At 41.4% G+C, this 13,887-nt stretch overlaps 2 protein-coding genes across 2 annotated transcripts; both read right to left on the bottom strand.

Moving 5' to 3' along the window:
- Positions 1-18: 18 nt before the first annotated feature.
- Positions 19-4,546, bottom strand: isg20 (interferon stimulated exonuclease gene). The gene is made up of 4 exons (XM_032589637.1): positions 4,451-4,546; positions 3,210-3,848; positions 2,128-2,328; positions 19-829 (listed from the first exon to the last, which is right to left on the bottom strand). Exons 2-4 carry the CDS (start codon positions 3,822-3,824, stop codon positions 572-574), a joined length of 1,074 nt encoding a protein of 357 aa, XP_032445528.1. The 5' UTR covers positions 3,825-3,848; positions 4,451-4,546; the 3' UTR covers positions 19-571.
- A 693-nt stretch (positions 4,547-5,239) lies between these two features.
- On the bottom strand, positions 5,240-13,426 carry pdia3 (protein disulfide isomerase family A, member 3). The gene is made up of 13 exons (XM_032589591.1): positions 13,119-13,426; positions 11,627-11,705; positions 11,418-11,535; positions 10,040-10,147; positions 9,832-9,955; positions 9,597-9,713; positions 8,766-8,891; positions 8,498-8,680; positions 8,298-8,406; positions 6,992-7,120; positions 6,159-6,238; positions 5,984-6,041; positions 5,240-5,837 (listed from the first exon to the last, which is right to left on the bottom strand). The coding sequence occupies exons 1-13, from the start codon at positions 13,250-13,252 to the stop codon at positions 5,715-5,717; spliced, it is 1,488 nt and encodes a 495-aa protein (XP_032445482.1). The 5' UTR covers positions 13,253-13,426; the 3' UTR covers positions 5,240-5,714.
- Positions 13,427-13,887: the final 461 nt, after the last annotated feature.

Genomic DNA, 13,887 nt, shown 5'->3' with positions numbered 1-13,887 from the left:
AAAGCCACGTCACACTGATTTGAACCAAACTGTTTTATTTCTCACAACCTGAAGGGTGAGGGACAGCTTACAACCAGAGGTAATGAAGCGTCACGTTTGAACAGAAGGACGATCACATTTCAAACACCGCCTGTGAACGGCTGCAGATCCACCTGAGAGCGGCACAAGAACCCGCCGCTCTCTCTAGGCCAAAGTCTGGCTTAGCAGGTTTAACCCGTTTAGATCACATCCGATAGCATCGGTTATCCTCCACCAAACTAGTAGTTCAACTAGTTTGTTAGAAATGACTGAATGAATGTTTCATCCATATTTAATTCCACTCAGCACGGAGAAACATTCTGTTGCTTCTCACCTTTTAGACAAAAGCAGATAACAGAGAACTGTAACCTCAACTTTAACTGAACCATTAATCCAAAACACAATCAAATTCTTAATAATAAATATGACAGAAATCACCATGATTTAACTTTCAGCATCACAACAAGGAAATCAAAACGCTTTACTTGCTGTAACCTTCCCATCTTGGGGGAAAAAAGATGAAAAATTCCACCGCTGAAGTTTCCATTCCACCTCAGGAAGTTGAATCTGAGATCCCGACCCGTTCGCCACCAACGACGTTTTCTGCCGAAGCGGTCAACGGTCGTCGCGGGCCGTCTGTCAGGACCTCGTCCGGCCAGAACTCGTCCTGCATGTAGTGATCCGAGGAGTGGACAGTCGACTCGTCGCCCAGCCTCCTCTCCATCTCCTGCTCCCAGGCGCCCTGAGCCAGCTTGTAGAGGTCCAGCGCGGCCTGGGCGTCCTCCACCGAGCAGTGGCCCCTTCTCCCAGCCTGGACGGAGCAGCCAACAGGGGGCAGCGCAGTTAGTGGGGCTCGCTTTCGGAAAATCACTTCCTCCAGGTGGAGCCCACAGCAGGAGGGCTGTGTTACTCCCAATAACTATCGTCTACCAAGAGGCGGCGAGAAATTGTTTACTTGTAATTTGGTTTACATCTAATATTCTAATCTTAAATGTTGTGTTTTCTTTTAGTAGCTGTCAGCATAAAATTCAATTTGTTTAATCAAATCAAATACATTGATGATCAAACACATCAATGTATTTGATGTGTTTCACTTAATCAGCTGAAATAATGGAACGTTTCAGTAATATTTACTGACATTAGCTGAGTTTCCGTCCACCATGTAACTGAGCAGTTTGACATTTCAAAAATAAATTCGCTTTGTGGAAACGAAACAATTTGGGAAAAAAAGACTTTAAAAGTTTTGCTTCTAGGATGTGGTGGGTTTTTTTTTTGGTCGCATTGAAACTGGATTATTTTGCAAAAAAACTGCAAAGAAAACCATTTTGTAATCGACAAAGTTTTGTGCACGTTAGTAAAGGAAGGCCAGCTTGTGACCGTGAAAACAATGGCAGTTTTCTGGCCAATCACATATTTTTCAAAAAGCCTGATAACGGCGATTCACATATTTGTTTTGAATGAAAAGTCGCAAAATACTGCAACCAATATTGGTCAGTTGACAACAGTGACCAACAAGGTCGGGTCAGTCAGTCACAGGGTTTCAACATCGACTCAAATGTAAGCCTTTTTAAGACCGCCATGAATGAAACTTAAGACCTGCATCACAACTGAAACGTACAAAAGGAAACGGCATGTTTTACATTGTACTAGTGCCAGGATCTTTGCCTCAGAATCAGCGTACCTATGGGTGTGAGCCAGTGGCAAAGAGGAAAGTCGTCCACTAATAAATTTACACAGATGCACAAAAGCTAGCTAGCTATCAACATGGGCATATTAGCAGCTAGTTAGCGTTAGCCCCAAACGTCTAGAGTCAAAGAACACAACGAATGTCTTGAGTGCAACACAAACTTTTTCCTAACCGGAAAGTCCCGGGTGGGAAAAATAACCTACGTAAAATCTATGAATTAAACAGTGGTTGATTTATCGGCGCACCACTAGCAGGTGGTACAAAATGGCAGCATGTTAGCACACTTAGCAAGTTTACGAACATGCTAATGGCTAAACTGACGCAGAGAAGTTCTCAGGCATGATGAAAACCATTCTGCTGACCAGTTATTTTCACAGAAGCAGACACAGAAAGTGAGAGCTGGTGAAGTCCACAGCTCTTACCTGGATCCTCCGGTTCAGCAGCTTGTTGGCCAGCAGCTTAAGAGATGAGCGGCGTCCATGAGGGAAGCCAGCCAGGCGCCTTAGGTGACGCGTCGTGCTGGTGTCTCTGACCATGTGACTGGGATGGTCCATGTTCAGCGCCTCAAAGTCGTTGTAGATGGAATGACCCACCACCACCTTGCCTTCAAGTATAGCGAGGATCTGCAGCAGGAGAATTATACCATTTTACCCAGTACAAATAGTTTGTTAGATTAAAAATGGCTGTCTTTTAAGGCCATGGAGAGCAACTACTTATGTTTATGAAAATAAGATTTTCCCTGTGGTCTTAACTAAACACTAGCTAAACAAAAGATGTAGAAACATACAGAGCTATGGGGAAAGCATTTGGATCAAAGAATATTTGGTTGAAAGTAGAGGCTCTAACTTCAGATTCAGATAGAAAATAAGGGAGTACATTTCCACCTAAAATCTCAAACTTTTAGAAGTTTTCTACAAAAAACACCCCAGAAATTTTCTTAGTTTTAAGAGTTTAAAAGGTTCCACCTTTAGAAATTTTCGGAGTTTCTCAATATATGGGGTAAGAAAGCTATCAAAAATGACGTGTGCAAATACAAAAAATTATGCACGTAACTTAAAAGTTGTGTGTAAGTAAAATTAGTAAATTGTTACGTGCCATTTTTAATTACATTTTTCTTTTAAGTTTTTTTTTCTTCTCACAATCATTTGACTTCTGGAGTTCTTTTTTTTTCCTCAAATATTTCTGAGATTAATACAAAATTGTCAGTTTTCTCTCGCACATTTTCGGGTTTTGAAACTCAAATTTGCACGTTTTTTCTGCAAAATTTCTAAGATAAATCACTATTTATGATTCTTCTCTCACAAATTTTTGACGTTTGAAGCTCTGTTTTTTTTTTTTTTCCTACAAAATTTCTGAAATTTTCAAGGAAACAAAATCTGTCTTATTTTGTAGGAAGAAATTTACTCCAGCCTTATATACAGTTGTAGATTTGGGCAAAGCTGGTAGATATGCATTAAAAACAAACATTTGTAATGGATGTTGAGGTGAACCGGACTAGCCGTACCTCCTCTTGGGCCTGGGCGAACGGTACGGCGTTGTGGAGGTGGTGCCGGCGGATCCCGCTCCAGGGCGTTCGGAAGTCCGTGACAGGCTGACACGGTCGGACATACTTATCGTACAAGACGTCGCCATGGTAGTCGACGATGCTGCAGCGGCCCAGCGCGCTGCAGCGGCCGCCGGGCCCGGTGCCCACCATCTCGCAGTCCAGCGCCACCACGGAGGCAGCCGGGGGGCTCGGACCGAGGCAGGGGGAGCTGCGGCCGCTGGCGGGAGGGCTGCTCTCGGAGAAGCCGCTGTCAACCTCCCAGCTGTCTCTGAGCACTGCCATCACACTGTGCCGGTGCGGCTCAGGCGCGGAGTTTAAAGTGCTGTCCGGGTTCGGCTCGACTAATTTCGCCTTCTTCATCAGCGCGTTGAGTTCCAGGGGTTCGCACAGGGAGCGGGCTCTCTTCTTCTTCTTCCTCCTCCTCCTGTTGGAGGTAGCGTTCACATCTTGGCATTTCTTCCTGGGTACGGAGCTCTCCATTGCACGAATCGTCATGGACTTCTTGCACAGATACCTGTAGTTGCCAAGAAGGCCATCTGATACATTGTTTCTTTTTGACGGATGGGACATCATGTAATAAGTGTCTCATGGTCACATCTGGGGGGGACAGCGGGAGTCAGAAAGGAAGAATTAGTATTCACTATGGTCACAAAAATGTTATTTTGTGTTACAGAGGCTACAATGTGAGGACAACATTCATAGAAATTAAGCCGAGTTTAAGACAACACTTTACACCAACTCCTAGTATCACTCAAAGCCAGTTTAACAGTCGAGCAGAACTCAATAAATTTTTTCAGTTTAGTTGCATTTATTGTTCACATAGTACAAAGGGAATTGTGACATGATATTCTCCACATGAGCAGGTAATTGCCTTTTAAAATATTAATTTTGACAAACAGGACATACGCCGAATTGAACACTGACGTATACAGTTTATGAAAACGTAGTTTAGTAATTTATATCGTTTATAGTTTTGTTAGTAGCTTTGATTGACTTTAAACTGTAGATATGTGAACGCAAATTGGTACAGCGGTATAACAGAATAAGCTACAAAGACGAATAAAAAACGCTTAACAAGAGATATAGTGACAAATAAACGTCAAATCATCGTGTTTTCAATATATCCGTGTTATTTGTTGTCGTTTGTAACAAATTAAAATAAATTCTTTAAAAACAAAAAACCCTGAATCGTTACGTACCTTCTAAAGCTGCACGTGGACAACAGGATCGTGTCCGAACAAGTTCCCTGCTGACTCCGTTCTCTTCCTCGTTCATGGTTTATCGTAAGTGCTCCATCTCAGCACCGCCTAGTGGTGGGATGTAGCATTACGTCAAGTACTGCTACACAAAACAACAGATAATTTCACAGGTTGGTGTTCTGTCATCCATCAAAACATTCTCTCATGTTACTTAACTTACTGGAAATCTTCCAATTAAATCTGTCGAATATGCCGAGACATTTTTGAACAGCAGCTAGTGGAAACTAAATTTAAATAAAATAAAAAAAATAGAAACGAGGTTTGATTTGGGGCCATCTACACATTTTACACTTTTAACTCATTTTCTAGGTTTGGGTTTATATATATTGCAGTAGAGATGTTGTTGGTTTGATTCCAACTCATTTCTGCCACATTTTTGGTGTACGCAAAATAGTCCAACTCTGAAAGTAAGTTAATGGGGAAAAAACCCCACTCTGTTCACCTTTTACCAAAGATTGGTTTTAAATAGTCACCCTTTGAAGTATTTTTATTTGAGAGTAAAAGATTTACTAGAATTCTCAAAATTTCTAGTAAATTTTACATTTCAAACTCAAATTTCCTTGTTTTCTAGAAACGTTCAGAATTTTTTTGGCAGAAATGTGCTCCTTTTTCTTCTCGTCTATAATGGCGGTAATATGCCCCTGTAGAATCTTCTCTGGCTCTTTAAATATTAATTTGGTGAAAGCTTTGAATTGTCACAGCAGAATAAAAACGTCAGAAACAAGATCGTACAAGTCATTTAGGTTTTGTGGGCCTTTTATTTCACAATCCTTCCAAATGTACAAAAACAAAGACCAGTTACGAACAAGGAAAAAAATTAAAATAAAAAATAAAGTCGTCCCCCTCTGTTGAAGAGAAGAAAAACAAGCGACAGATGACTGGAAACTGGTATCGAACCAAAGTGCATCAGTCTGAGGTGTAGTAGACAGACCAGAGGAAATAGAAATGTCATTTCAAAAAAAGCTGTCCCTCTTCCCTAAAAATTTCTTATTATGGTAAAACGGTCGGGCAGACCCTGGCCGCCGCCTCTCCACCTTCCACAGGATTCCAGAGCAGCAGAGGAGCGGCCGGCTTTTTGACGTCGGCTTCAGAGCTTTTGGTAGTTCACTAAGCGAGTGGGATATAATTTTCTGTTCCCCGATTCTCCTCCTCCTCCTGTTGTTATGTGGTGTGGGTGGGGGGGTTGAGTTTCTGTTGAGAGCCTCTATAGCTCTAACTTGTCGTCGTCCTTCTTCTTCTTCTTTTTCTTGGCGTCCTCTGGCACCACTAAGGGGTTGGTGGCCTCTCTCTTCAGGTAGGAAATGAAGTCGCTCACCTCTCGACCTCCCTGCACAACAGACAACGGCAGGATTTTCTCTTTATTTGATAGGGACAAAGTACCAACTGCCAACACGTTCAGACGCTAGCATTTATAGCTGTGGCTAACACTTGACCCCCAGAGGCGTTACAACCAGCAGGTAGTCTGCGACTCACCTCGTATCTCTTTGGGCTCATTTTGTGTCCAGCAGGGGAAAAGTAGATTGTGGGGAATCTGGGGAGAGAGAAAAAAATAAAATCATGAAATTTAAATATAATTGTTAATTCTTAAAACAAGAAAGTCATAAGGAGAAAAAAAAACAAAACAAAAAAAAAAACCCAGAGGACGTACCCGCTGACTTCATATGGAGACGGCACGTCGTTAGCTGTGGCGTCCATTTTGGCAATAACAACATTGGGATCGTCTGCCAGCTGCAGAACGAGAAACGACCCGTTAAGATCAGTTCAAGAGGAAAACAAAACGATGGATATTAACTGTGATATTCAAACTACACTCAAAGTTAAGATGGTTAAAACCATCAGTGTAGCAAATTAAGCTAGCCAGAACTTCCCCTAAACCTTCACAATAAGAGTCTTAGCATAAGAAAAATAAAATAAAATAGCTTTAAATGTTTCTATTTTCCCCACTCAAAAAAACAACAAAAAACCCACGAGTCTGGTTGCTGGTGCATTGTGGGTCCAGTCAGCAGATTCTTTAAAAGACAATGGCCTCAAAACAATAATATCGCTTATCGCAATAAATTCTAGGACAATTTATCGAAGACAGTTTATCATGACAGGCCTACATGTGCACAACAAATTATAAAGAAAACATGTTGAAGCAGCTCCATGTTCTATTTGTAACAAGTGAAACGAGGCTTTTCTGGCATATTAATAAGTTCAAGATCGACCGAGTCGGCAATGGAGCGCTTCTCTTCACAGCCGCTGCTCACCTCCATGTTTACACCAACACCAGAAACTCACATTATTAATGTCATGCTTGGTTTTGAGAAGTTCAGTGTGAGAATACAGCAAAATGAGGACAAATTACAGAGCACTGGCATTCAACAAGAGCCAACAAAGTTGATGAAATTAGTAATTTTACTGGCTAAAGATAAAAAAAGCAAGAAAACTAAAACATGTATGCGCATGACCAAGAAAAATTGAAAAAAGAAAGGATCCTACCTTTTCTCCCAGCTCCTTGTATTTAGGCTCCAGGTTCTTGCAGTGGCCGCACCACGGCGCGTAGAACTCGATGAGGACGTCTTTGCTGTCGTCGTTGACGATGGAGTCAAAGTTCTCAGCCACCAGAACCTGGAGACACAGAGGCAACGGGCTCAGTCCAAACCTGCACTTAGTCTGCCGCTGACCGGAACCAGCACAGAGCCAGCACAGTTCCACCTGGACCGGCTCCGATCTCCGTTTTCTGACCAGTGGATGAACTACAACCAAGATCCCAACATCGCCACTCTTCAGTGTGGAAGCAGTTACTGCAGGAAGAAAAACTAAAAACGGAAGCGCTGCAAACATTTTAAACTTTAAATAACTCCAGTCTCTACTAGGAAGTTTTGCTTGACAACTAAACTTGGGAAGAACATCTTGTGTGTTGCAGGAAAGGTTCATGACTGATTAAAATAAATAAAATCTGTTTAACCATCAGAGCCACAAATTAAAACAGGAAACTCTTACAGTCCCAACTGATCCAACTACAGACTCTTCTCTCCAAATGTTCCCACACATTGATAACCAGCCTGGGCAGAAAGGTTTAAAAAAATATTTGTCATTTATTTACTTACAGTCAAAGAAAAAAAAAAAAAAACAGTGCCAAAAAATTGGTAATTGTCAGAGTTTTGTACTTGTTTGATTAATTGAAAGAAAACCAAGCAGACAGATAAGGCCACTAGAGATGGGTAATGAATCAGTCATCAAGTCATTAATCAAAATTTGCAGTCTAGGAAGATTTACTTTTTTGGAAAATCAGTATTTTCCCCCCCACCATTGCACTCTTTGGCCTTCTGTTTAGAGCAGGATCAGCTCACCATCTTACTTTACAGCTTCTATTTATTTGGACTTTGAATTGACATCAATTTGCAGAAAAGATTACAAATGGAAAATAAAACTTAGAAATACTTTATTGACCCCAAAGGGAAATTAAATGAAACTCATTAATTCAAGATTCTTCAGAGAGGTGCTATAGATCCTGATGACTGTGGGCAGGAATGTTCTCCTGCAGCAGTCTATGTCACAGCAAATTTGAAGAAGCCTCTGACTGAAGACACTGTTTATCCACTACAGTCATGCTGAAGATGCTAAGGGTTATCCACAGTATTTTTCATTATTACAAATAAGTTAGAATACATTTCTAAAAATTTGACATTTGTATTTTTTTTTAAAAAGGAGATTTGTTTTTTTAAAATCCATATTTTCCATTCCTTACAGTCAGAGGAAACAACATTGACATTGTCAAGCAGCCAATCCAGGAATCCCTCACCTTAACGGGCCCGTCGTTGTTTTCAGGGACGGCCTCTGACTTGAGGTAGCGCTTCAACTTCCCGTCAAAGTAGTCCTGCAGGAAGCGCTCCAGAGCCTTTCCGTCTCGGCTGCAGGTGACAAAAACAAGAGATATCAGAGGAAAAAAAACAAAGAAACAAACAAAAAAAAAGATATTAAAGTAAAGCTTGGTGCACTGACGAGAACTCCTCGCTCATGACGTATTTGTCTCCCTTGGCGGTGCGGATGGCGACGACGGGCAGCTCCCCGGAGACGCTGTCCATGCCGAAGTCGGACAGGTCGTGGTTGAACTGGTTCTTGTTGGCGACGGCGAAGTTCAGCTTCTTCCCCTGGTCCAGGAAGCCCTTGGCCACCTTCATCACCCTGGGTCGAGAAGGGCGAAAGAGGGAGAAGTGTGTGAAGAAAGCCGCGTCGGCGCGGGGCGCGGAGGAACGCCCGAGACGCCCACCTGTTCCTCCAGTAGTTGGAGCCTTTGGGGTTTTTGTCGTAGTCGACGTCGTAGTACGCCACCAGCAGGTCTTTCCCCTTCAGCTGGTCTTTGTTGTCGTCTGTCAGGTGGGGACAGATTCCGAAGCTAGGACGGAGGAAACGGGAAAACTATCAATAGCTGTGTTTCTCTCAGCCTTAAAAGGTGACATTTTGAAAATAAATTCGCTCAGTGGAAGCATGCAGATTTCGTAAAAACTCATTTTTTGTTAAGTTTTGTCGCCAAGATGAAGTGGTTTTGGTTTGTGTTTCACAAAACTGCAATAAAACACGGGGTTTTTTTTGCATCACACAAGTCACATGATCAACCACCGGCTGTTACTATTGGTGGAAAAGACAGACGGGAATGATGATGGCACGGCAAGTTTTTAATGACTGCTCCTGCCTTCACCTGTGATTTTAATTACATTTCTCGTTTAATGGGAACACAGCAATCCCAAAATTGTGTCCAATAATTAATTGGTTAATTAGAAAAATTAACACCTCAGCCCTGCACTGTGTTGTTGTCAAATTAAGCAGAAAGGGCTGAGCTTCCCACGTGTTGATGTTAGAAGTCTGTTTTCAGCTGCAAATGCATCTTTTGCTACAAATGATCAAGTGTGCACTAAGAATGATGGCACTCCATTTCAGGCAATACACATTTATATTTTCTCATTAAAAATGTTTTTTTTTTTTTACTTTTTTTTAAATGCATCTTTTAATGCATTTCTAATGCTGGATAAAAGTCTTGAATGAAAAATCTGCAGAATGTGCCAATTAATCGATTCCTAACGTGATCGTCAGTTGCACTCACATGTTGTCCTGGATGAATCTCTTGATTTTATTGCTGGTGAATTTGTCCTCGTCGAATTTCACGGAGCCGTCTTCGAACTTGTTGGTGAGACGTGGAGGACGGAACAGGACGACTCCCCTGCGATCAGACACAGGAAACATCCTCGCTAAAATATATCGCTTCATTTTAAACTTCAGAACCATTTTCACTCCCCCTCTCCCGCTTCAGTTTTCCGACACGTGACGCAGGAACTCACTCTCCGCCGTGGCTGCTGAGCAGGGCCTCGGCGTTGGTGTGGGCGAAGCGGTAGTCGTCCCTCAAGGCGCTGGCGGCCTTCAGGAACTCGGTCTGCTCCGAGCTCTTGTCGTCAGCAAAGAAACCTGAGAGAAATTCAGAACAAACATTTTTAACATTAAGATGGCCGATTAAGGGTGGGGTGGATCGGACGCACGGCCAGGCCTTACCGATCACGCTGGCGTCTTGATCTGCCATGAACTTCTCAAAGTCTCCCTCGGTCTTGAGCTCCACTGAAGCTGGACCCGCCTGCTTCTTCAGGAAGCTAACAATCCCGTCTTTACAGGGCAAAAAACAACAAAAAAAATGACCAAAAGGACTGATAAAAACCACATTTGTAATGAAATACAGGAATATTTTTTTATGCCTCATGAACTTTCACATCGTCGTTGCTTCAGAACTACGAGCTCCGTTGTATTTATTGTAATTCTACGTGACAGACCAAGTCCATTTGGAGCACAAATGTTTTTTCTCCTTCAATAAAGACAAAAATAATTTTGAATGAAAGATTTTTTTTTTTAACTGCAATAACTGTGTTGATGACAGCCAAACATGGATTAGTAGATGATCACAGATCCAAAACAGAAGGGTTTTACATTTGCCTTCTCAAAAAAAAAAAAGTCTACAGTTTCTTAGGTTTTTGTTCATGACAAATGTTTTCCATTTTTTCCACAAAAAAAAAAAAAAAGCAGTTTATTCTTATCGATGAGAACACACCCAGAGGATGTGTGTCACTCTGGATGTTTGTTGTCTTGCTTTCTATAAATAGGAAGCATAAAATAGCTAATAAGAGTTTTACCAAATGACTTTGATGTTGAGACTTAAATTTGTTGATGAAAATTTCAACTTTATAAGAAAAAGGTATGTTTTCGTACCAGATTGACCGGTGGGGACAACTTCTGGTATTTAAGTTAATATTCGGGGCCACATAAACACTTAAAGAGTCGCAAACGGACCCCTGGCTGCTCTTTGGGCAACCTGGATGGATATACTGATCCTTTTATTCTCCAATTTACTTCCTCCAACATTTCTACTGAACGTCTGTGAGCTGCAAGTGAAGACAACCTTCCTTCGTCTTCAGAATTTGACAAAGGAAATTTGTGCACACAATCTTCACCAATAAAGCCAATTCTGGATTTCCAAAGGTAATTCTAAAATCTGTGATGTTTGTATCAAGGTCCCTTGAGTGAAAACACTGCAAAAAACAACAACAACAAAAAAAAACAGAGCTGAATTAAATTAAAAAGTTTCTTTTTTTTAAAAACAGACAAATGCGCCGAATCACAACAGTATTTGAAAACTCTGCACCAGTACGGCACACTTACATACACCAATAGCTTCACAAGATTGATCAAATATGTAAAAGCAACTTTAATTTGTTCAGTAAAGCTGCCAATGTAAAATAAATAATAAAAAATTGACAAAAACAATAGATTGACTACGCTGGTCTAACATTTTTTTCAATATCGGGATCAATACCGATATTGAAAGCAGTATTCTAATACACATAAGAAAAAGAAAAAAAAAAAAAAAAACAAGGTAGAATACCTGCAGTTCTGGGACCATCGTAGGGACCAGATTCCTCTCCATCCCTGAAGATCTTCAGCGTTGGGTAGCCACTGACGCCGTATTTGCTGCATGCGTTGCTGTTGGCCGTGCAGTCAACCTGCACAGCAGCAAGCAAACCGTTAGCAAGCAGTTGGTAACGCAGAAAAATGACACTACGGCTTGGAAAGTCAAACTGCGTTGCGCAATACCTTGGCAAGCGACACGGTGCCTTTCAGACGCGTGGCTGCTGCCTCGTACTCGGGGGCGAGACGTTTACAGTGACCACACCTAAAGGACAAAGAGGACATGGACCAGTCAAACAGGAGGACGATTTACACATCGGATCGGAGGCAGGGAAGGAGCTGAAGGTCCAAGAAATCCGATACTTCTTCATAATAAGGATATTTTACTAAGCTTGTTGAATAGAACGATAGGTGGAAAGTTTATTTTTTCTTCATTTTCTTTTTTAAGGAATAATTGTAAAACACATTTTCAGAGTAGAACATTTTTGTATTGACGTTTCATTTTTTCCCCTACAAAAACAATTAAGCATTGCTGTAAAGCTTCACATCTAGCAACCTAAAGCTTGAGTGGAAAACTTTTAATAACTTTATTGAACCAAGAATGTTGGGACTAAACAATAAATCTAGAGGTGCATAATAGAAAAAAAAAAATCCTACAAAATATACATTTGAAATAAAACATTTTGTTTAATTCCCTCTTCATCTATATGTGGGAAGATAAAAAGTCCAGTTTGTTTCAAGATGTTTACTGCAAAGAATAATAAAACAAGTAACAGTAACATAGGATTGATAAATTGGCTGCATCTGATTTCTTGGTGTCTGATTTAAATATATTAATTAAAATATACAGTAAGAATGATAAGACACAATAAGAAAAAAAGGTTGTGTGAGCAAATAAAACAAAAACATGTATATAGCGCACATTAGTTTGGTCCTTAACATATCGTCACCTTCCATAGTAAAGGCTTAAGTAATTATTTTTCCCCAAAGTGATTTTCTCTACAAAAAAAAAAACACTTCTTGAATGGAATCCACGGAAAAATGCATCATTAACATTTTTATTAAACAATTTCTTAATATAAATTTTTCCTTACTTTTAAAGATAATTTTTTTTATATGAAGTCTGACCTATTTTTAATGTATTTGTTCAAGTTTGGCACCGTAGAAACACGTCAAATATGTTGTTGACCAATCAGAGGTGGACACCAAAACTTCCCCAACCAATCAGAGCGTTACAACCATCACATGACACGCCCCCCCAACTTCCTTATAGCCTCATTCTCTTGTATTACCGAGATTTACAACACCTAAACTAGATTTTAATCAGCAAACATGTTACATTTTAACAGCCGCGAGTTCCATTAAGCTATAATATTCACCAAATTAGTCATTTAATTTAAATACCGCAATTCGTATAGCCTTAGGCGTCCACCGCTAGCTAACATGCTAACATTTGGTCTGCAGCCAACAAGCAGGATTTGACAGTCTCGACTCTGATAAAAATAAAACAAATAGACCCCAATAAATAAGAGCAATTCAAACGCTCACAGACGGAACACATTTTTAAGTCGACATTTCTGCACAGTGGAGTCCATTTTACCGCGAGGCGACGGCGTATTTTCACCCTTACGTTTGCTAACCAAAAGCGACACCCTGAAGGAAACCTGCAGAAACTCACCAAGGTGCAAAGAACTCCACGAGAAGGAGCTCGTGGTCCCCAATCCTGCTTTCGAAATCGTCGTCCGTGAACTCCAGCACATCACTGGCCCGGCTGAGTCCGGCGAGAGCGGCCAAAAATATCAGCCTCAACATGGCACACCGAGAAGGCTAAGAGTCTCTTGGCCTCAATGACACAAAAAGTTCGGGTTGCAGACGCGAGTCGTGGCCGGCCCGTCTTCAGCTCTTCAAGAAGCCGCAGGACACTCAGAGCAGGGCCGAGACTGAAAGAGAAAGGGGACGAAGGAGGAGGAGGTGAAGATGCTCACAAGCAGCACGGCCTCGTCCCGTAATCATAGTGTGGCAGCCTCCCATTGGTCGATTCGCTGCGTCGCTCAGCTCTGACTGACCAATGAAATTTCGGGAAATCGAGCGTCGACGCGCGTGGGCCAATCGGGGTCGGACAAAAGTCCGTATTACACGCGGAAATTAAGACGTTAATGCTTCACTTGAAATTTCGGGTCATTCACAAACTGCTCAAATGTTTTCTTTACGACTGACAGAGACAAAATGACGTGGCTCAACTCCCGGGTTGATAAAGCCGCATTGTGAGCCGTAATCTGTGTTAAATTGGGAATCATGGAGGCTGCCAGTATAACGACCCAGTTTATGGGAATGCACTGCAGGGCTTTGCAGCGGCGTTCTCAGCCCTTGAACTGCTTCACATTTTGTCATCATTTAAACGCATTTAAAGAGGATTTTTTTCCCCCCCAAGTTTATTTGTTTAGCAC

The sequence above is a fragment of the Xiphophorus hellerii genome, chromosome 2, assembly GCF_003331165.1.
Source record: "Xiphophorus hellerii strain 12219 chromosome 2, Xiphophorus_hellerii-4.1, whole genome shotgun sequence".
Taxonomy (NCBI): domain Eukaryota; kingdom Metazoa; phylum Chordata; class Actinopteri; order Cyprinodontiformes; family Poeciliidae; genus Xiphophorus; species Xiphophorus hellerii.
Note: the sequence above shows the minus strand (reverse complement) of the source record. Positions and strands in the feature narration are given on the sequence as shown.